The sequence below is a fragment of the Cataglyphis hispanica genome, chromosome 17 (assembly GCF_021464435.1).
Source record: "Cataglyphis hispanica isolate Lineage 1 chromosome 17, ULB_Chis1_1.0, whole genome shotgun sequence".
In the NCBI taxonomy this organism is placed as follows: Eukaryota; Metazoa; Arthropoda; class Insecta; order Hymenoptera; family Formicidae; genus Cataglyphis; species Cataglyphis hispanica.
The window spans coordinates 4,578,682-4,601,739 of record NC_065970.1 but is presented as its reverse complement, the minus strand read 5'-3'; the positions used below and the strand labels follow the sequence as shown (position 1 = coordinate 4,601,739).

The following is a 23,058-nucleotide window of genomic DNA, read 5'->3' as shown; positions in this document are numbered from 1 at the left end:
TGTAATATGATTTTTATTAAAAACAGTTTTATTTCTCAAATCTTTATATTTTATTTGCACATAAGATTTTTATTATAAAAAAATTAAGCTATAAAAAAGTTTGGCAAACATTAACATTAACCATAACATTAACATTAACAATACATAAATTATTTATTAAAAGGACTGTGACAGTACATATTTCACAAAACTTGAGAATAATTTAAAGCTAAGTGAATGTATCAGTACTTTATATTTAGTGTTTTATATTTCAATAAATCAAAGTTTATTATATGAATATTTTGATGTATTAAAAATTTTGATATATTATAATTATATAATATTTTTAATTAAATATATATTTTTTTTCTTTTAATATATATATATCTTATAAATATAAATTTTTAAATGTATATTCTAAATATATTTTTTATCTTTTATTAAATATTTTTTTTCAGAGATCTCTTATGACTATTCAAATACAACTTATAAAATTAATAATAAATTATTTTTAATTTTTAAATGTGATATAATTGTAATATCGAGCTTTAGTTGACTAAATTTTTGCTACATTATAATTTATTAAAATTGATTTGCTATTATTTTTTCTTCTTACCTTATTATTGCGTTGAATATATGACAGTAAAATAAGAAACCGAAGCTTTTACCAACTGTAACATTTATTGGTAATATTGCCTTCTATGTATATTTGTATGTTTATTTTGTATATCAAATATATATTATATTTACCGTGGCAAAACATTCCAACGATCCGACAAATAGTCCACCGACACCTACAGTAAAATCTTTGGCTCCTTTTTGCAACAGAAATAATATCAATTTCTGTATATGTAACGGAGCTTCATACCACTTAACGTCATACCTACGCAATAATTCATATAAAGAATAGATTCATACATTTCTATACGATAACATTGACTTCTACATTTAATAAAATTTCATTTTTTGAGATACGAGATTTCATACAATTTATCGAAAATGTCTAAGATGTTTCTTACACAGCAGCAAAGAAGTCACTATTGTGATCTGTTATATCTTGAGCAACATAATTGGCTACAAACATGTATGTGATACAAATAGTTACAAATATGAAGGGAAATAAAATTTCTTTGATATTATCTTCATATGACGCAATCTGAAAAATCTAAAACATAAAATTGCAATTGCAACAAACTTGCATCTGCACTTCTTACATTCTCTAAACATTACTCACGAATTATTATCATACCAATCATTAAACATTATTCAAGAATCTATTTTACAAAATCAAAGATATTAATAAGAAAATAAAGAAATATAAAAGAGAAAGAGAGAGAGAGAGACAGAAATAGCAAAAATACACTTTTTCATAACATAATACATCGTGAAATATACCGAGTGTTTGTAATTAATCGCATTACCCATTATGTGCAATTAAACTGAATGTGAAAATCTTTTTTATTCAATTTCTCAATAATTATTACGAAAATCACAAAATAATAAAATATTTTTTCCTCAGTTTCATCTATTCTACCTGCACACAAAACGGTGATGCGATTGATTTGGACACTTTGTGTATTAAGTATTGTTTGAAAATAACGTATATAAAAAACGTAACACGAGACTTACTTGAAAGAGATTAAGACTCAAACAAACCACTCCGACAATTATTAAGCAGAACAACATTTTCTCAATTTTTGATACCAAAAGTTTGGATAATCTTTAAAAAACAAAAAAATATATATATATTTATATGTATATATATCGTCGAATAGAGATACTAACCTTATAGCTTGCCGATGAATATCTATGGCACTAATTATTTCTTGCAATGTTGAAACTCCATTCTTAAGTTTAGTATTTTTTAAAGTATTAATGTTCACAGCACGTTTAATGCGATAACTATAATTAATATATTTATCTGTACATTTTTTGCTTTTGTGAAATAAAAACTAGATTTGTTCAAGATAATAAGAAAATAAATAAATAAATTTTATTTAAAACTTGAAAATTTGTAATAATTCTAATTTGTTTCTTACCTGGAAATTTTAAACATACCACAGGTGTATTGGAGATACGCAATAAGCGTCGTTCCTATTCCTACCATTGCAGTTGCCCCGATGCAGTACGATACATTGATATGTAACAGAATCCAATAAAAATATGTTTCTTGATCGACGAAGTATTCCATTGTAATTGGTAAGCTACGCGATGGAGATACGTTTATTGGTAATATAACGTCGAGGATTTTCGACCAAAACTCAGATAAGAGCAAACATGAGCACAATATCAGAGCACATATGCTGCAAATACCATATACTAAAATCGTTAGAAAGCCTTTGTTATTCAAATTTTTGTTATAACTTTTTTAAGTTGATTTATGTTATTTCAAGCTCATTCATGCATCATAAATTTTAATATATTATTAACTAAACTATGGTGGATTTTTATATTGTATAATTGGTTACACATATTTTACACAAAACCTTCTCTACACAATTTTGTTTGAATATACTTGTTACTAGAAATTAAAAAAAAAAACAAATTAGTTTTTTGTATAAAATACAGTTTTTTGAGAAAAACAAGCCCATATTTTTTCATATTACTTTTCTACCCGTTTTTATCATATATTTATATTTTTATATTTTGATTATTGCACGAATTGATTTTTTACTTTTAATTATTTTAACTTATTTTTAATTTTTTAGATAATAGTTTGAAACCACCACTATTTTAGATATAGATTGCACTCTTCACTATATATTGTATATAATATTTCTAATTGGGTAAATTTTCCAAAAACAAATCAAAATTGAAGTTGAAGGAATTATCTGTATTATAGATAAAAAACACAGTTTTTATATGTATAATAATTTATAATTCTATTTGTAATTTTTAATATCTTTTTAATAATTTGCCATTTATAAAAGTTTATTTTAGTCATTATTTTAATAATAAAATAACTAAAATTCTCTTATATTTTGATATAATAAAATAATTAAAGTTCTTTTATATTTTTAATTAATTTTTTTCAAACATTATTTTATAAACTTAATAACATTTTTGCGATTAATATAATATGAGGCACAATATAATACAGATAATTTTCAATTAGGTTAACTGAAAATAATCGGATAAATATCGGATTTGAGATAATTTGCCACAAATATCTAATTAATTCATTAAAATTAATTTCCAAAAGATAAGTTAAATATAAAAACTTTTTTTTATTATAATAAAAAGAAATAAAATATTGTGCAAATTAGGAACTTGCACATTGCTCCCTCTTAATTTTATTTCCTTCTCTTTATAATAGCAGTAATCTTTTTTTAGAAAAATTCAAAATTTCATAAAAAAGGAACTCTTTCATCAATTTTCATCAAATTTCATACCAACTATTCTTTAATGATATTTTATTTATGTAAAAATTTTTAGCCCAATATCTCAAAATTTGTGGAAGTTAAAGCACAAACATTTATTAAAAAATTAAAAATTTCATAAAAAAATACATTCTTTTATCAATTTTTATCAAATACAATACCATTTTTTAATGATATTCTATTCATACAAAAAACCAATATCTCAAAATTTGCGAAAATTAGAGCATCCTTTTTTTGATAAATTCAAAATTTTATAAAAAATAAACTCTCACCGAACCTAGCCAAGTACAATGCCAACCAATCTTTAATGACACTCTATTTATATAAAAAAAATTTAGCCCGTTATTTCAAAATTTACGAAAGTACAATCACGTTCTTTATGTGCACATACACACATACATATATACATACATACAGACATTTTATCAAAAATATGTTTTTTCGACGTTTTAGAACATTCTAAACAAATTGACATCAAAATTTGAAAAAAAAAATTACACAAAAATAAAGCTTCCTATATAAGGAAGCAAATTTATGACAAAAAATAATATTATATTTAAAAAATAATTTAAAAAAATCAAATTTGTTTAAATATAATTAATATTTGATATATCATATATACGTACATATTATATATACATATATTAGAAACTATATCTGAATCGATTTTCTGCTAAAACTTTGATAGCTTTTGGAAAAAAAGGAAGTATGATCGTATTTAAAAATCTTACGTGTAAGTACAGTAGTACAACGTTTGACACTAGATCTATATTCGTCTATAATAGCAAATTCATTTTTGTCTTTTAATTTATTATATATATGCTGTAGCTGCTCCAGTAAATCTTTCATCTGTTTTTTAAATAATTTTATTATATATCATTTTTATACATGGTAGTGGTATGTAGAAAAAATTATTTGACAATAACAAAAATTTATTTGATAATATTTTTCTTGCTTGTGTTGAATAAGCTATTAACACATAAATTAGTCTGTCAACTTTCAACTTTGTAAATCATCTACTCACAGTTTCGATATTGATACAAAACATATTATATTTTATCACAAAGAGAGCGAAGAAAGATGCGGAAGATAAAACTTTGGCGACGAAATTCGGAGTACATTTTTGTGATATTAATGGCGTACACTATAAAAATAATAATTTACAAGTTTTTATTAAAAAACTATTTCTCTAAAGTCATAATCGCGCGCGCATATGCAAATCTTTTTATTTTATATTATTGAATTTATTTCGAATAACTTTTATAATATTATACTTGCTGGAAAATACTATTTATAAAAACAAATTATATGTAAATGAAAAATAATTGTGTAAATATAAGTAAAAGTTTTTTTTTTTAATAACAATAAAAATTTATATATGTATATATATGTATATAAAATATAAAATTAAATCGAAAATGCAAACTTAAGCCAATATATAGTTATAGCTAGTATTTTAATTTTACTCCAAGCTAAATTGTAAAATCTAAATTGTAATATTTAAATATATGTGTGGTATAAGACCTTTTTTTGCAATGATTTCTTATATATCAATAATATCATATTAGAACTTACCTGAAATATAAGACTTGTCGTTAAAATAGTAGACAAAAAAATAAATTGAAGTCGAGTGAAATACGATTGTCTATAAGGCCATAGTCCAATAGTGAGCAGAAGAATCTTATTCAGATTAAAAAACTGAGTCTCGAGACGGATCATTTTCTTACAACGTCTAGAACGCGTATGATAGTGAAATAACAAAAGTACATACATCCCCTTCTTTTTCCATTGATCTATTAAGTATTTTATTCCTTTTCTTTTCTGGTGTAAATTTTAATACAAATTGAATATAATTTCTTGTAACGCGCAAAGCCGATACAACGCAGCAAAAACTAAAATATTTACAATGTAACGACATTTCTCTCAATAAAGTTCCCAATTATGCGATCGATTTGATAGCGGAGTAATTTCAGCAGGTGTTATTTAAGAAAATAAGAGAAATATTATTTATATAGAGAGAATTTCTTCCATGAAAGTCGCGCATGCGTTTTCGCAATTTCTTTTGTTTCGCAGATTTACACGTTTCATTCTATTGTCCGCACTCATAGCGTACGTTTGATCTTCGAGATGAATGTCATTCACTCTTGAGAGCATCGGACTTTTCTGGTAAAGTTCTTACTGTTTAAACTAGAGATTAGATCTTTTCATATGATTTGTTGAATCTTTAATTAACAATCGACGCGATAAAAGTTATCATTTAAAAGCTAAATATCGCCATGTCACTTTGTATATTTATAAAATATATAATTATTTATTATTTATTTTATCAACAAAAGAGTTAAATTAAAAAATTTAAACACGCTAGTATTAAAAATAATTTACACATATGAAAAATATTTGACATGTTTTATTATACAAATTATACATAAAAATATACAAAAAAATCAAGATACTTGAAACAATGTAACGTGTTAATCAAATCTGCTATTTGATATATAGCATATACAGGGTACTCCCAAATTAAATGACCAAACTGGAAATATGAATATAAGACTTCAAAATGAAAATAATTTTTTTTTTTTTTTATTTTCTATTTTGAGGTGATAAATTTATATTTGAAATGTAGTCATTTTCTCGAGAATACCCTGTATAATAGCTAATTTTATGGATCATTTTTAGGAATAATCATCATTTTTAGCTTTACATACAAAAGATATATAAATTATCAAGTAATGAAGTTCTGAAGATATGATTTTTATTGAAAACAGCTTTATTTCTCAAATCTTTATATTTCATTTGCGCATAGACTTTTTATTATACAGAAAATTAAGTTATAAAAAAATTTGACAAACATTAACAATACATAAATTATTCATTAGAAGTAATGTGAGTACAGTACATATATCACAAAAATTAAAATAAAACTTAAAAGTAATGTAAAATTAAGTAAATATCTATTTTATATTTTATTCGACAAAGTTTATGAAATATTGTAAATTTATATAATATCTTTAATATTAAATATGTATTTATGTATGAGTCATTTACATCAATATTAGAATTTAATTTATAATTTATAATTTTATAATTTTCTTTTTATAAATTCTGATATTGACTATATAATGTACTTTATAATAAACTGTTATAAAATTTAATTTATATAACTTATAAATTAAAAAGCATAATATTGAAGATATTAAGAAAATAATATTTATTTATAAATAAAATTATTTATTTTAAGAGATATAAAAAAAATAAATAAAATAAAATAGGAAGGATAAGATGCGCAGAATTTAGTATTAGATAAATTAAATAAATTAAATCAATTAATGATCTAAGTATTTTCAAGATCTAAGTATCTCTCTCTTATGACTATTTAAATATAATTATGGGGTTAATAATAAACCATTTTTAACTTTCAAATGTGTAATATAATGGTAATATTGAGATTTATATTTAACTAAATCTTTGCTGCATTATAATTTATTATATATATTATTGTTCTTTTTACCTTATTAATGCGTTGAATATATGACAGTAAAGTAAGAGACCGAAGTTCTCACCAGCTGTAATGTTTATTTGCAATATGTTGCCTCGTATTTATATTTTCATAATATACTTATTATATTTACCGTGGCGAAACAGTCTAACGATCCCACAAATAGTCCACCGATACTTACAGTAAACTTTTTTGTTCCTTTCTGCAGCAGAAATAATATTAATTTCTGTATATGTAACGGAGCATCATACCATTGAACATCATACCTACGTAATCATAATATATACGTAAAGACAACATATACATATATTTCTAATCGACAACATTGACTTCTCTGCGTTTAACCAAATATTCTTTAAAATGCGAGATTTCATACAATTTATCTAAAACAGCATTACTTACACCGTAGCAAAGAAGTCATTATTGTGATCTGTTATATCCTGCGCAATATAATTGGTTGAAAACATATATAAGATAGTAATAGTTACAATTATAAAGGGACATAAAATTTCCTTGACATCATTTCCATATGATGCGATTTGAAAAATCTAAAACACAAGATCGCCGTTGTAATGAATTTGCATTTGCATTTCTTCCTCTAAACATTATTCGTCATAAAACTTATTAATTAACGACTGATATATGCATACATAAAAATTTAAATGCTAAAAATAAAAATGTAATAAAGATTAATATTTAAAAAATGTCAAAGATATCAGTAAGAAAAAGAGAGCGATAGAGAGAGAGAGAGAGAGAGAAAATAGGGAGAGAAAGAGAGTGGAAAGAAAAAGAAAAAAAAAATACACTTTATTATAATATAAAATTACAATACAAATTTAAAAAAAAATTATAAATTAATACAAATTAAAATTACAAATTAATACAAATAAAAAAGAAATAAAAAATTTTGATTAAAAATAATCGTAAGACTGTAAGCAAATCGGCAATCACAATCAAGCATTCCAATGACATAATAAGAATTTATATTAATTTATAATTTATATTTATATTTTATAATTTATAATTTATATTTAATTTATAATTTAACATTTATATTAATATTTAATTGTGATTGATTGATTTGCTTACGGTCTTACAGTTACGACTAAAATTTTTTTACGTGCAATGGCCTTTAAAGTCACTGGATATATAAAGTATCTCAATTTTGTTCGCAATCTTAAGATTGAAACGAAATTGCGGCACTGTGTATATCATTACTTTACCGTGTGTCTTGATAGATACACGGTGCCGTTGCTGCGATCTTTGTTGCATGTGATTTGGCGCGAGACACCATCGTGTCTCTATTAAAAATGTTGCTTGAAAATAGTGGATATAAAAGACATAACACGAGACTTACTTGAAAGAGATTAAGACTCAAACAAATCACTCCGACTAATATTAAACATAACAACATTTTCTCAATTTTCGATGTCAAAAGCTCAGACAATCTTTCAAGACCAAAAAAATATTATTAGACATATTCTACTCGTACATATGTACATATCGTCGAACAGAAATACTAACTTCGTAGCTTGCCGATAAATATTTACAGCACTAATTATTCCTTGCAATATTAAAATCTCATTCTTAAATTTATTATTTTTTAACGTATTAATGTGCATGGCGCGTTTAATACGATAACTGTAATTAATGTAATTATCAAAGTGTACATTTTCTTTGCTAAAGAAACTAGATTTTTTTCAACATAATAAAGAAATCTTATTTAATACTCGAAATTTCTTGTAATTCTATGTTTGTTTCTCACCTGGAAATTCTAAACATACCACAGATATATTGAAAATACGCAATAAGCGTTGTTCCAATTCCCACAGCTGCAGTTGCACCGATGCAAATGGACATATTAGTGTGTAATAGAATCCAATAGGAATATCTTTCTTGATCGACAAAGTATTCTATTGTAATCGGTAAATTATACAATCGAGATACATTCATTGGTAATATAATATTGAGAATTTTCGACCAAAACTGAACGACGATAATAGTAAATATGGCACAAATAGCACATACTAAAAATGTTAAAGAGCAATTGTTATTAAAATTTTTGTAATATAATTTTTCTACAGTTGGTTTGTGCTATTTCAATCTCATTCATGCATTATCAATTTAAGTATATTGTTATTAACCAAACTGTGATCAATTTTTATATTGTGTTTATTAATTGCACATTTAAACCTTGATATTAGCGCCAATCTCATTGATTTTAATGAATCGATTTGACAATATACAGGGTGTCCCATTTTTAAAGTTGCACCCTTATACTTTTCAGGATCAACGTTTGAAGGAAAACGACTCGGACAAAAATTGTAGGGAACAAAGGGGGCTATCTAATAGTGACCTTGGATTTGACATTAAAGGTCATTTTCAAGGTCATTTAAAGGTCAATTTTCGTTTTTTAAATAGAAACTCCCATTTTTATTGCATATTCTTGTAGCTTATCTTGAGAGCTTTTCAAAACACTATAATAAAGTATTTTTTCATTAAGAATTTTTTGAGTTATTTTGTATCTTAATCTGACATATTTTAGTATAAAATATAAAATATCTCGAAAATTATTTAGTGTTTGATAATGTATTGTAATACTTTTATGTACAGGATAATAAGATAAATCAAATGGTGTAAAGAAAAAATAAATAATTGTTATAAAAAAATATGTTGCAAATAATTTACATTTTTTTAAAAACAATTATTTATTTTCTGTATCTAACCTTGAAAATGATCTTTAATGACAAATCCAAGGTCACTATTAGATAGTCCCCTTTGTTCCCTACAACTTTTATATGAGTCGTTTTCTTTTAATCGTTGATCCTAAAAAGTTATGAGGGTGGAACTTTTAAAATGGGACACTCTGTATATCAAGGTTATTGAAATTGGTGAGCTAATATCAAGGTTTCCCATTTTTCTTTATAAATTACAATTTTTCTGAAAAAGAACAATAATTCTTTTTTTTCAAAATATTTTTTCTAAATATTAACATCTTTATATTTCAATTATTGCAAGTTGATTCCTCATTATTTTTAATTTTTTAAATGATAAATTTAAGCTAATCAACACTATTTTAAATGTAAATAGCTTTCTAATTGGCTATAAAATTATGTAATTAATATTTTTAATTGGATAAAATCTCCAAAAATAAATCAAAAAGTTAAAAGAATTGTCTGTATCATAAATTTACAAAAAAAAACATAACTTTGTATCTATAATAATTAATAATTTTATTTATTTAACCTTTAAATAATATATAAATAATTTATAATTGTTATTTTTTGTTTTTGATTTTATTAACAAAAAAAAATATGACAAAAGTAATATTATATTTTAAAAAAAATAATTAAAAAATCAAATTTGTTTTTTTTAATAAAAAAAGCATACTTTTTTTAATGCTTTTTTTATTAGAAACAGTCTATTTATTATTGCAAAAAGCGCATCAATTCGTTAAAATAATTTTCTGAAAAGATAAATTAAAAACACAAAAACTTTAGTTTTTTTATTGTATTAACAAAAAAGTAGCAAAGAAAAATAATATATTTAAAAAAAAATCTTTTTTTCAATAAAAAAAGATTGTTTTTTTTATATTTGTTACTTTCTTACATCTGTATTTGTTAGTAAATGCATGTGTGTTATTATAAATGCGTAAACATGTGTGTGTGTCACAAATGTTTTGGTAGGCATAACTGATATATATGTGATATATTTATAAAAAGATTGTTGCATATTATACATGATTTTCAGTTAAAATTTTGACAGCTTTTGCAAGTTAAAAAGAAAATGTGATCGTAAGTAGTATAGGGGCCACTATAGCGAGACAGGAATGTCCCCCCTTTTCCCCCTTGGCGCCAGCCCCCCGCTGTGATCCCTTCCCCCCCTGTCCCCCTGGGCAGGTACCTGAGAAAAAAAGAGTGGGGACTCGTGGACGTCCACGAGGCGATTTTTTAATTTTAAAATTTTTTTAAGAGTGGGGGGAGTCGTGGACGTGCACGAGGCAGTTTTTTTTTTATTTTTTATTTTTTCCTGGGCTGAAAATACTCGGGCTGGAACCTGGGTCTTCTGCTTTTCTGGTCGGGGTCCTAGTGCGGTGGGCTAACTGAAATCTTACAAGAGTGAGTTAGATGTGGCATTTAAGCGAAGAGTAGCTCTCTCCGGCCCGGGGACCGAGCGCTCCGATTGGTTTGTCCTATAGTGGCCGGCTGTTTGATTGGTTCCGACGAGCTGGAAAAACGAGAGAGAAAATAGAGTGAGAGAGAGAGAAAGTGGACAAGATGTCCGAGGTGTCAGAAGCCGGTAAAATATCGGCCGCCGAAGACAGCAGAGATGTCCCATTGCATTCCCCTACGGTATCTCTCGCCTTCGAGCGTCCTTACGGAAAAACTTCGAACTGCAGCGAGCGCGTCGCCCGCGTCTCTCCTTCTTGCTGAAAAAAGAAAAATCACCTAGTGCGGAATTATCAGTTATCAAGATATACAAACGTAATACGAAGCGTTCATGATCGGACATGATTGTCCGCGCCGGTCGAGTCATGCAACGCAGGTAGACGCGATGTCGTCATCGGAGGCGATGCGCTATCGGAGATTGAAAGAGCTATGGCGCCGCAGAGTCTAGGAAGGAAAGAAGGAAGGAGAGAAAAGGAAAAAATTGAACGTTTTCAGGTAATATTTAAGATAAATATTTTAACATTTACATTAAATTTAACATTTTTATTTACGCTACAGAAATGTTTTGTACAATTTTCTTACATTTAAATATAATATTTATAACATTTACAAAAAGATGTTAACTCTTAATGGATGGAAAATATGGGAATTCGTTGTTTTTCAATTATTTAGCTGCATATTTTCCCCTCTTTTCCTTATATTTCAGTATATAAGTAAGGCGAGAAAACGCGGAACTTTATTCATTTGAGTTTGCTCGAAATCTTCATTTCGGCTTCGGTACAAGTATTCGTCGTTGTTGTGACCAGTGTTCAACTAGTTCTCGGTAAAAAAGTGATAAAAATGGCCGCCGCAAAAAAAGTATCCAGTGAACGGAAAAAGCTAACCGATTTTGTTAAATCTACTCACGTTTGTGATATTAACAAATCGGGCCTCAAGACCGACTTCGATAGAAGAAACGATCAGCGATATTTATTATTATCGACGACGTACGAGCTTAACGCATCGTATACTAAGAAGATTCACGTGGGATTGCAGGCGACGAGCGAAAATTGCTTTGTACCGATTGTAAAATTAACAGGCAATTATGCAGATGGAATATGTCTCGACACCGACACCTGGCAGCAATTTCAAATCAGCATGGAGCAGATGAAGCAGTATTTGTGCGAGAATCAAAAATCCAAACCAAGTCCGATTATTATCAACAATATTTCCATCGGCTTCACAACCGCTTACGGAACAAGGGCAGTGATAGTGAGTTATAAGGAAAATGCGGGACAACCGGCGAATAATAACGAGACGGAGGAGCAGCCCCCGTTGAAGAAGCAAAAAACGTACAGCGTCGCCATTGTGATGCAGAAAACTACTTTTGTCGGCCTGGAAGATATCGCAAGATGTGTGGACGCTCATTTGGCACGGTTAATTCCCATTACCGACACCGTCAACGAGTGCTCCAAATACCTGATTAACGAAATAGAATTAAAACTTCCCTCGTCTTACGTAGATTGTGAAATTATAAAACTTACAATTAGAGGTAATTTTGAAGAAATCGAGCGTGATGTACGAACACAAATAAATAATTTACCATTTTTAGACGTATATTTTAATATTGTATTCGAAGAATTGCTTTCGCTAGGTTTTAATGAAATTGTACGTATAATTTTACTAAAGCGCAATTGTTAGTTTTATAAAAAAGAAAAATTTTATTTTCAATAAATAGAATGTTTTAACCTTAAAAAACTTAAATATATTTTTTTACCCTACTTCTTTCCTATTAATCACCTCTCCCTCTTCCTCCCCTCTTCTTTACTATTAACATAAAAAATTTTATCGCCTAGTAATATTGCGCGATAGCCGCGCGTTAGACGAACATCTTATTTTTAGCATAAGCATGCATAGAGCACCGCGTACAAGCTCGTAAGCAGCGGTGCTCAAAAACGCTGACGCGAGCTCACCTCCGCGAATACGCTTACTCGCGTCGATTCCGCGGCTGCTTATCAGCTAATTGGCCGCGGTACTTTTCGCTCGTTCGCCGACCGGAAACGCTAGCGCGAGCATGCGGCCGCCGCGGTGGGCCCCGGAGCGCGGATAAGCTTATTATTCCTCGCATACACGAGCAATATTAAAGTCAACAAGATGTCCGAGGTGTCAGCAGCTGGTAAAATATCGGGCGCCGAAGACAGCAGAGATGTCCCATTGCATTCCCCTCCTCCTCCTCCTCCTTCTCCCCAGCCCTGTGGAAAATCGAAAAATATCGCATGACATACGGTATCTCTCGCCTTCGAGCGTCCTTACGGAAAAACTTCGAACTGCAGCGAGCGCGTCGCCCGCGTCTCTCCTTCTTGCTGAAAAAAGAAAAATCACCTAGTGCGGAATTATCAGTTATCAAGATATACAAACGTAATACGAAGCGTTCATGATCGGACATGATTGTCCGCGCCGGTCGAGTCATGCAACGCAGGTAGACGCGATGTCGTCATCGGAGGCGATACGCTATCGGAGATTGAAAGAGCTATGGCGCCGCAGAGTCTAGGAAGGAAAGAAGGAAGAAGAGAAAAGGAAAAATTGAACGTTTTCAGGTTATATTTAAGATAAATAACATTTTTATTTACGCTACAGAAATGTTTTGTACAATTTTCTTACAGCTAAATATAATATTTATAGTATTTACAAAAAGATGTTAACTCTTAATGGACGGAAAATATGGGAATTCGCAAGTTATTATATACATCGATAAAAGTGTGAGAATCGAGAAGAATCGAATATGAGAAATTATTCATCTATTATATATCCGTATGGCAGTGAACACCGACTATTAATAAATCTACGTTTTAATAATACAGGCTCACATACTTTGGTTTCATCCCGCGTTACCAACTCGTGGAACGCGGTACGTCGTATTGCTCTGAAGCGTAAATTTATCGAAGTTTCGGCTTTTCATCGTTCTCCTCATTTTCTGTCTCTTTAGCTAATAATAAATCCCTAATACTATTGAAATTAACAAGCTGTGAGTTTTCATAATTTAAAGTAATACCTTTAACTTTACACGCTTCGTGCGTTCGTCCGTCTGGCGTACGTACGATATAAGCATAAAATTTCGGACCGCCGGATACGAACGCTTCGATATAACTGCCGCTACCATAGCTCTCGAGCTCGTCGGTCATATCGCCTAAAAAATTTCCTGTACGTGGCTCATATTCGTTCGGATCGCCGCTGCTTACGTAGATACATGAATCTGTATCATAATACAAAACACGACGTTCTAATCGCTCTAAATAAGAGTATAATGTTAAACGAGCTTGTGCTGTCGTATATGCCGCTATCGCGACGTTAGTCAATGGGGAGGAAACAACTGCTTCTTGTCGCAGTCGCCATGAAACATATATTACTTCGTCGTTCACGGGTAATATATCGGATATTTCATGCTCGGCGCTCGTCAGCAAAGTTATAAAACGTTGCGGCGATCTCACGACTTCCGTATTAGTCAAATTGGAACGTTGACCGAATTTCCCCAAAAGAATTTAAGCATAGCTTCGCGACAGAACGTAAGCCGGGATTTCGCGCGATGTTACGCTTATCGAGAACAATACCTTCGGTCTTTTCATATTCCCGCAAATATTGTTCTTTAGCATCATCGTCGTTTTCCCCGCATTCGCTCGGCCATCCGCTGGCCTCTTGCTTAAGTTGCAAGAATGTATTTATATATCCGGCGAATAGTCCTCCTTGACGCGTCGTGTGATCGAATCGACTGACTTTGTATTGCCAAATCTCGCTTACCGCCGTCACGAGATAACCTTTTCAACGGCCTTGCGTAATTCGCAGGACACCCATGTACCTTCGAATTCGCGCTCATCTGCATTGTCGTGTGTGCAAGTCGTTTGCGAAAAGGTTTCACAGCAACTGCGACACAATGCAAAAGTAATTTTCCCTTCACGCGATATGGGAGTATGGGATGAAATAGATTACGCGGAGCGAGTACTCTACAACGTATGAACCCTCCAATGTATTAAAATTATAATTCGGTGCCTTCCCGATTAATGCGGAACATTCATCGCCGACATAAATATCGGGATGACCGATCGGGAAAGCGCCAGTTTTCAAAACATAAGGGTACAAGGAACATACGTCCACGTAACGTATTTTTCCATACCTGTAACTTCATATCGCGTCACAATATTACCCGTGCGTCCACCGAAAAACGCATCGCGCGGATCGAGCGGAGATGTTTCCACCAGCGGGTGATTGTCGAGATATTCGCGCATTTCACGATTATCTCGCATATCGCGATCGAAAGAGCATTCCCACTTTTCCATTACAGAGTATTTCCGTTGACGCAGTCTCCACGAGATAGCGAGAGTTCGCTCATAACGTGAGTCGATTGTATCCTTACAGTCCGATGATGAAATCGGTCTGTCGCGATTCAAAGGAAAGCAAGACGGGCATCCGTGCCAAAACATCCGTGAAATTGCAGTACATGCCTTTGCGTCGTTCCTGTCGTATCAGACGTTTCATAATATCCATCGACGAGCGTACCGTCGATTGTACGATATTCACGCGAGCGCCCTGCGTGATTTATAGAATGTCCGAGCTCGCGCTCCATCCATATCAACCACTGTAGAGCTTTACGCGAATGATTATTTGCTTTTCTGTATCCACCTGCCGGAATGACGCCTATCGTATTCGAGTGCAAAAGTTTTTCGAAAAACAGTCATGCATGTCGAAGCAATAGTTGTGCATTCCTCGAACGGACACACATTTCCACGTTCGATAAAAATTTTTCTAAACGCCATGCATGCTTGTCGAAGAATATCGACGTCGGTACGACAATAGCGAATGATTTCGCGTTGGAAATCAAACACGATGTTTTTGTCGCATATCGGCATGCCATGCAAGAAAGTGTTCGCGCTCTTTTGTTTTCATCGATTCCGGAGAATAATAATGTAAGTCCGGTAAGGGTCCGACATACGATTGGTTTTCGACAGTATTAAATAAATGTGGAAAAATGCCTTTATCCGCCGTATTCTGCAATCCGAAAGCTTTCGGTAAATCGGATAAACGCATCGGCATATAATTTACACTGTCGATGAATTTCGTATGTCCTACCGTTAATACGACGATCTTTGTGCCGCTTAATATTAATTTAGGCTCTAGGTTATTACGATTTTCGACAATATACTTTAAAATAAATTGTGCGTCGAACGCTTTTGCATTATGCGCTATACAGATGATTTGCTTAAAATATTTCGTCGTTCGCGTTGCAAAATCGACAAACTGTTTTACCGGATCGTGACAAAATACGAACTCTCGCACCCCGCACCAACGACACCGCACGGATAAATTATTTTTTCGCGCACGCCTCGCAAATTTGCTGCGCTACGCAAAGAGTGGGGATGTGCTTCTTTACGGTAGTTGTACCTTCGAGCGTCTCATCCTGCCGTGTTTCAAAATCATAAAACACGAATGCTACGCGTTCCTTCTTGTACGGTAACGTTGCCGTTGTCGATGACGAAGTTGACGGTTCGTTAGAGGAATCATCAATGTGTCGAAGAGGCTGCATGTAGCATAAGTGATTCTCCGGCTTTGGCGACTGGCATAATTTGCAGTAAGAAACTCCACATTCGTGTTTCATGCTAAATTTAACGATACGTCCACATTCATCGCAAAATCGTACGGCATTGCAAATACTAACGGATGATTTACCGTCGTATGATTTTACGCTACGATGACGTTCGAAGCACTCCTTACCGAAAAATGCACGTTTACATGCGTTGCATTTTATAATTTCCACGTCTGACTGTTTACACGATGGCAGAATGAAACATCGCGGACATTTACTCGGACAACGATGACCCGTTTTATCGTTCCGATAACCTATATTGCATGGTTCGCAATAATTTCGACAACCCGCGGCGGCATTTAAATTTACAATGGGATTATAATGTCGTAAACGCTCGTAATACATTACATTTAGACGTAGCGCGGGTTCACGTTCGAGTGAAGCGAGTGTCGCGATACCGTCGTACATAGGTTTCGCACCACGAGCAAAAGTGGCGAAATTGTAAACTACAATCGCGATGTTATCAACTGCAAGATAGCGTTGAAAGCGTTCGATTTCTACAATTCCGCAACCCTCATTAGTTATTGTAACACCGGCATTCCTAGTTAATTGCATTGCTAGCTCACGCTGAAGCGGAGAATGAAGATGTCTTATATTATTCCATTTTTCATGCAATTTGCCCGTTCGTAAATTACCACGTTCACAATAAACTCGAGCTACTACGAGTGAACGTGGAAAACACAAATTGTCCACATTATTAATTGTTACTATCGAGCGCTTTGCAACGTCCTCGCGAGTTAATTTAACGCGACCACGACCCGAAGGAACCGAGACATTGAAAACGCGAATATCGAAACGTTCCGCGATATCGAGACCTCCGGCACTCTGCGCTACCGAACTTACGACTCTCCAAATATCCTCGTATGTTAAGTCACGCGCAGGGCGAAACGATATACCCGCGGGTCCATGAGTTAAATTTGACGAATGAAAGGACAGCCCCACATAATCGTCTGGTTGACATGTATTTAGCACATACGCGTGAATTTCACGAAATGCATTTTCTAATGCTCTGTAAATATTTGTATCGTCATGTAACGGACGTATTGCGAAACTCGCTTCTCTCCCCATTATTCCGAATCTCCTAAATTGTCTCGTATTTTCCGCTAATAAATTAATGTAACTAAAATTATTGCCAACCGGTTGTTGCTGTTGTCGTTGCGGTATCTCTGCTTCTTCCTCCTCTTCAATCTCCGCCGCTGAGGGATTAGCGACACGATTTTCTGATTCGTTTTCTTCGCTTCTTTCCTCATTATTTCGAGTCTGCGTCACATGTTCTGCGGCCGGTATTTTTTCTTTCTACTACCACCGCCTCTCTGCACTGTCGAAGCAAAAGAAATAATTAATTATAAATAAAATAAAAATTATACCTAAATTATTTTTATTTTTCTTTAAATTTTGTGATTATTCTTGTTAAAACGCCTTTGAAAATTAATATTTTATTTTTTAAATAACTTACACGAAGACTCCGCTTCAAGCTCTTCTTCGGCCTTACGTTTCTGCATCCTAGCGGGAGTCTCTTGCACGCTTGTACTCGCTTGAGTGTTCCGTCCTATAAGTTATGATAAATTTGAAAATTTTATCATCATCTTATATATTCGTTTACGTTACAATTGTACTATAGTAAATAATAAAACATATTGCTCACCTGTTAAACGATTTCCACGATGTTGCGCTAACAGGAAGCTTATAAGCCCTCCTGCATCCTCCTCCTCATGATTAAACGCCTCGCGCATTTCCACTATTTCACCCGCGATATGTAACAGTTCGTCGAAATCGTTAAAATAACCTAACTTGTACAATGCTGCTAGTACAGTGTCCGAGCAGGCACACGCGAAAGATCGGAAAACCGCGTAATTAATTTCCGGCGATTCGTCCGACAATGAGGATAAATATCGTTCACTGTTTATCGAGGGTGACAAATTCGCTCCTATAATTATACACTTGCGTAATATATTTTTAAGCTCCGCCATTTTTAGAATCGTATTCTTGCAATATATATATATTTTCACGAATAATATACAATGACGCTTTTACACGGTAGTACACGCAGATTCAAACGCTGGAGGACTTGGAAATAATTTTTCTAGCCTGTCTCGAAGAATTTATTTAAACGCATATCCCTCTTTTTCGAAAAAGAAACGCCCATGAATAGTCACTTCTGAAAGACCTCTCTGTTTCTCTCATAGAAGAGCTTTCAGAAAAATCAAAAAGCGTTGAAAAATCGCACTTTCTTTGAAACAATTATATGAACAAAGAGATAATTTTTAATTACGTTATTTACAGGTGTTATTTTTTATTTTAATTTTATTGTACAGGCATTTTTGTTATGCTGCTGCTTCAGTAATGATTTTGTCACAAAAATTTTTTATATTTTCGTAGAAGAAACAAAGTTATGTAAAATAAAATTTTATAATAAAAATTTTTTACTATATAAAAACTTATTCTACGGGTGATAAATTTTTATTTACGCTTTATAACTTATTACAACTGTATTTACGTCCTGTAGAAAAATTTTTCCTTGTATCCTATCTAATCTTTTCTAGAAGTTTCTAGATATTTTTTCGTGTGATTACTTAACAAATAGTTTTAGATTACTGAACAAGTTTGAACTTGTATTATTTATTAATCTTAAATATTAACTGAAAACGTTCAATTTTTTCCTTTTCTCTCCTTCCTTCTTTCCATCCTAAACTCTGCGGCGCCATAGCTCTTGGTGTTCACTGCCATACGGATATATAATAGATAAATAATTTCTCATATTCGATTCTTCTCGATTCTCACACTTTTATCGATGTATATAATAACTTACGAATTCTCATATTTCCCGTCCATTAAGAGTTAACATCTTTTTGTAAATACTATAAATATTATATTTAGCTGTAAGAAAATTGTACAAAACATTTCTGTAGCGTAAATAAAAATGTTATTTATCTTAAATATAACCTGAAAACGTTCAATTTTTTCCTTTTCTCTTCTTCCTTCTTTCCTTCCTAGACTCTGCGGCGCCATAGCTCTTTCAATCTCCGATAGCGTATCGCCTCCGATGACGACATCGCGTCTACCTGCGTTGCATGACTCGACCGGCGCGGACAATCATGTCCGATCATGAACACTTCGTATTACGTTTGTATATCTTGATAACTGATAATTCCGCACTAGGTGATTTTTCTTTTTTCAGCAAGAAGGAGAGACGCGGGCGACGCGCTCGCTGCAGTTCGAAGTTTTTCCGTAAGGACGCTCGAAGGCGAGAGATACCGTATGTCATGCGATATTTTTCGATTTTCCACAGGGCTGGGGGGAGAAGGAGGAGGAGGAGGAGGGGAATGCAATGGGACATCTCTGCTGTCTTCGGAGGCCGATATTTTACCGGCTTCTGACACCTCGGACATCTTGTCCACTTTCTCTCTTTCTCACTCTATTTTCTCTCTCGTTTTTCCAGCTCGTCGGAACCAATCAAACAGCCGGCCACTATAGGACAAACCAATCGGAGCGCTCGGTCCCCGGGCCGGAGAGAGCTACTCTTCGCTTAAATGCCACATCTAACTCTCACTCTTGTAAGATTTCAGTTAGCCCACCGCACTAGGACCCCGACCAGAAAAGCAGAAGACCCAGGTTCCAGCCCGAGTATTTCCAGCCCAGGAAAAAATAAAAAAAACTGCCTCGTGCACGTCCACGACTCCCCCCCACTCTTAAAAAAATTTTAAAATTAAAAAATCGCCTCGTGGACGTCCACGAGTCCCCACTCTTTTTTTCTCAGGTACCTGCCCAGGGGGACAGGGGGGGAAGGGATCACAGCGGGGGGCTGGCGCCAAGGGGGAAAAGGGGGGACATTCCTGTCTCGCTATAGTGGCCCCTATACTACTATCGTATTTAAAAATATAAAAAAGATCTTACTCGTAAGTGCAGCGGTACAACGTTTGGCCTGGCATCCATATGCATTTATGATAGCTAATTCATTTTTGTCCTTTAACTCATTATAGATATGCTGTAGCTGCTCCAGTAAATCTTTCACCTGTTTTTTTTTTTTTTTTTTTTTTAATAATTTTATATATATGTATAACAATGAGAAAAAAATGTTTGTACAAAAATTTATTTGATTAAAATATTTTTCTCTCTCTTCAGTTTGATGTATATATTTGAGTAAGCTCATAAGTTATCCTGTAAACTTTCAACTTTGTAAGTCAATTTACTTACAGCTTTGATATTGACACAAAACACATTATATTTTATCACACCGACAGCAAAAAAAGATGCGAAAGATAAAACTTTGATGACAAAATACGAAGTACATGTTTGTGAAATAAATTATGTAAACTGTAAATAGTAATTTGATTTAATTTATTTTAAAAAAGTTATTTTTCTAAAGTCATAAGCACACATGCATACACAAATTTTTTAGGTAAATGTTTGGATTAACCTCACGGATCGTTTTTATTTTTACATATATTGTAGAGAATACATTCCTAAATAACACACACTTTGAATTTTGTAGCGCTCTCTTCTGATTCCAATGATATGCGGTTTCAAAATTTCACAATTTTATGTTTTTCTTATATAAAACAAGGAAAAACAAAGTTTGTTTATGTTGTATTTGTATAGAGCAGACGTGGAAAAGGTTTGTTTACATTTACAAGGAGAGAGCCTTTTCTACTTCGCATATATTTTATTACGTGCAAATTAATCCAAACATTTTTACCAAAATATTTAATATAATTTATTAAAGAGGACGGAACAACAATATCATCCATACAGCTAAAATAAAAAAAAAAGAGAGTGGTGAACTTTAATGCCTCAAGTGCATTTTTCTCTAAATCTTGCATCATAACATCCTCAATAAGAGGAGACAGAGAGAAGCTCACCAAAGAGTGTATCAAAAATTTATTAATAAATAATATTAAATGTAAAAAAAAGTTGAATTTGAAATAAATTTAATTGCAAAGGAAAAATTTTAGAGATCTTACAATTATCGGAAATACATATATACATGTACCATCTATCCGAAATTATTCATCGCCATTTCAATAGATATATTTGTATAAAAAAAAGAAATGATATCTAGTGAGATTAGACTAAAATTATTAATAATATAAATCTCCGAAAGTTTGTCTACCAATTTTAAGCTATTCGAAACATTACTATGAGTTATCGGAAAATTTTTAAACATAATCTGATGTAAATAAAAAGCTAAATGATAAACTCTAACTGTCTTCCCCCACCACTTTGTATGATATTTCTTGTATGAAATTTGTAAGAACCTTTATTGTTTCAATTTAATTTTAATTTAAGTTATATATGTGCTTTCTTGCATGCTTTTAATTTCTTATATATTAATAATATTGTTACATTAGAGTTTACCTGAAATATAAGACTTGTTGTTAAAATAGTAGATAAGAAAATGAATTGAAGTCGAGTGAGGTTCGATTGTTTATAAGGCCATAGGCCAATAGCGAGCAGAAGAATTCTATTGAGATTAAAAAACTGAGTCTCGAGGCGGATCATTTTCTTACAACGTCTAAGACGCATATGACAGTGAAGTAACAAAAATTCCCTTCTTTTTCCATTAATCCACCAGATACTTTATTCCTTTTTTCTTTTAGTGTAAATTTTAGCACAAATTGGTATAAAATTATGTATAAAATTACATATAATTTCGTGTAACGCATAGAGCCGATACAATTGTAGAACGCAAGAAAAGTAGAATATCCATAGTTTAACCATATTTCTCGCAATAAAGTCCCTAATTAAGCGATCGATGTCTGATAGCGGAATAATTTCAGGGTGTTATTTAAGAAAATGCGAGGAAAAATATTTATAGAGAGAATTTCTGGCGTGAAAGTTGCGCATGCGTATTTGCAACTTCTTCTTTGTCTCATGGATTTACACGTTTCATTCTATTGTCCGCACTCATAACGTACGTTTGGTCTTTCAGACGAAAGTCATTCACTCTTGTCATTGGCTCTTTCTGTTAAAGCTATATTATTTAAAAATTTAATAAATAATTAAATAAATAATAAAAAATAATTAAATAAAAAGTTATAAAAAGTTATCATTTAAATTAGTTCATAAGATCTTTGTGCATAATATATATGTTAAACTTTTAATTACCAATCAACGCGATAAATAATATTATTTTAAAAACTATTATTTTAAATATCGACATGTTACATTTACCAATCATCACTTTTTATTTTTTACATAATTCTTTATTATCACTTACTTACGTAACTTTGATCAATAATAGACTTAAATTTAAAAACTTCAAAGACGATAATACTAAGAATAATTTAAACATATAAAAATAATATTTGACATGTCTTGTTATATAAATTGCATATATAAAAAATCGAAATGTTTAAAAAATAATGTAACGTTAATCAAAAATTTATTACTTGATTGATATATAGAATTTAGCTAATT

General features: G+C 31.6%; 3 protein-coding genes across 4 annotated transcripts; 1 reads left to right on the top strand and 2 right to left on the bottom strand.

Moving 5' to 3' along the window:
* Window positions 1-599: 599 nt before the first annotated feature.
* Window positions 600-5,078, bottom strand: LOC126855994 (uncharacterized). The gene is made up of 9 exons (XM_050604147.1): window positions 4,935-5,078; window positions 4,384-4,503; window positions 4,091-4,208; window positions 2,019-2,298; window positions 1,765-1,881; window positions 1,609-1,699; window positions 999-1,135; window positions 730-862; window positions 600-650 (listed from the first exon to the last, which is right to left on the bottom strand). The coding sequence occupies exons 1-9, from the start codon at window positions 5,076-5,078 to the stop codon at window positions 600-602; spliced, it is 1,191 nt and encodes a 396-aa protein (XP_050460104.1).
* A 1,747-nt stretch (window positions 5,079-6,825) lies between these two features.
* On the bottom strand, window positions 6,826-22,140 carry LOC126855997 (uncharacterized). The gene is made up of 8 exons (XM_050604149.1): window positions 21,997-22,140; window positions 20,536-20,653; window positions 8,624-8,885; window positions 8,383-8,499; window positions 8,216-8,306; window positions 7,261-7,406; window positions 6,992-7,124; window positions 6,826-6,925 (listed from the first exon to the last, which is right to left on the bottom strand). The coding sequence occupies exons 1-8, from the start codon at window positions 22,138-22,140 to the stop codon at window positions 6,875-6,877; spliced, it is 1,062 nt and encodes a 353-aa protein (XP_050460106.1). The 3' UTR covers window positions 6,826-6,874.
* LOC126856006 (uncharacterized) lies at window positions 11,440-13,941 on the top strand. 2 transcript variants are annotated; one of them, XR_007688309.1, is made up of 2 exons: window positions 11,440-11,522; window positions 13,670-13,941. XR_007688309.1 is itself a non-coding variant. In XM_050604163.1 (2 exons), exon 2 carries the CDS (start codon window positions 11,868-11,870, stop codon window positions 12,705-12,707), a length of 840 nt encoding a protein of 279 aa, XP_050460120.1. In that variant the 5' UTR covers window positions 11,451-11,522; window positions 11,734-11,867; the 3' UTR covers window positions 12,708-12,764. The 2 variants fall into 2 exon arrangements, 1 of the variants encoding a protein (XP_050460120.1); XM_050604163.1 differs by lacking the exon at window positions 13,670-13,941 and adding an exon at window positions 11,734-12,764 and having other exon boundaries at window positions 11,451-11,522.
* Window positions 22,141-23,058: the final 918 nt, after the last annotated feature.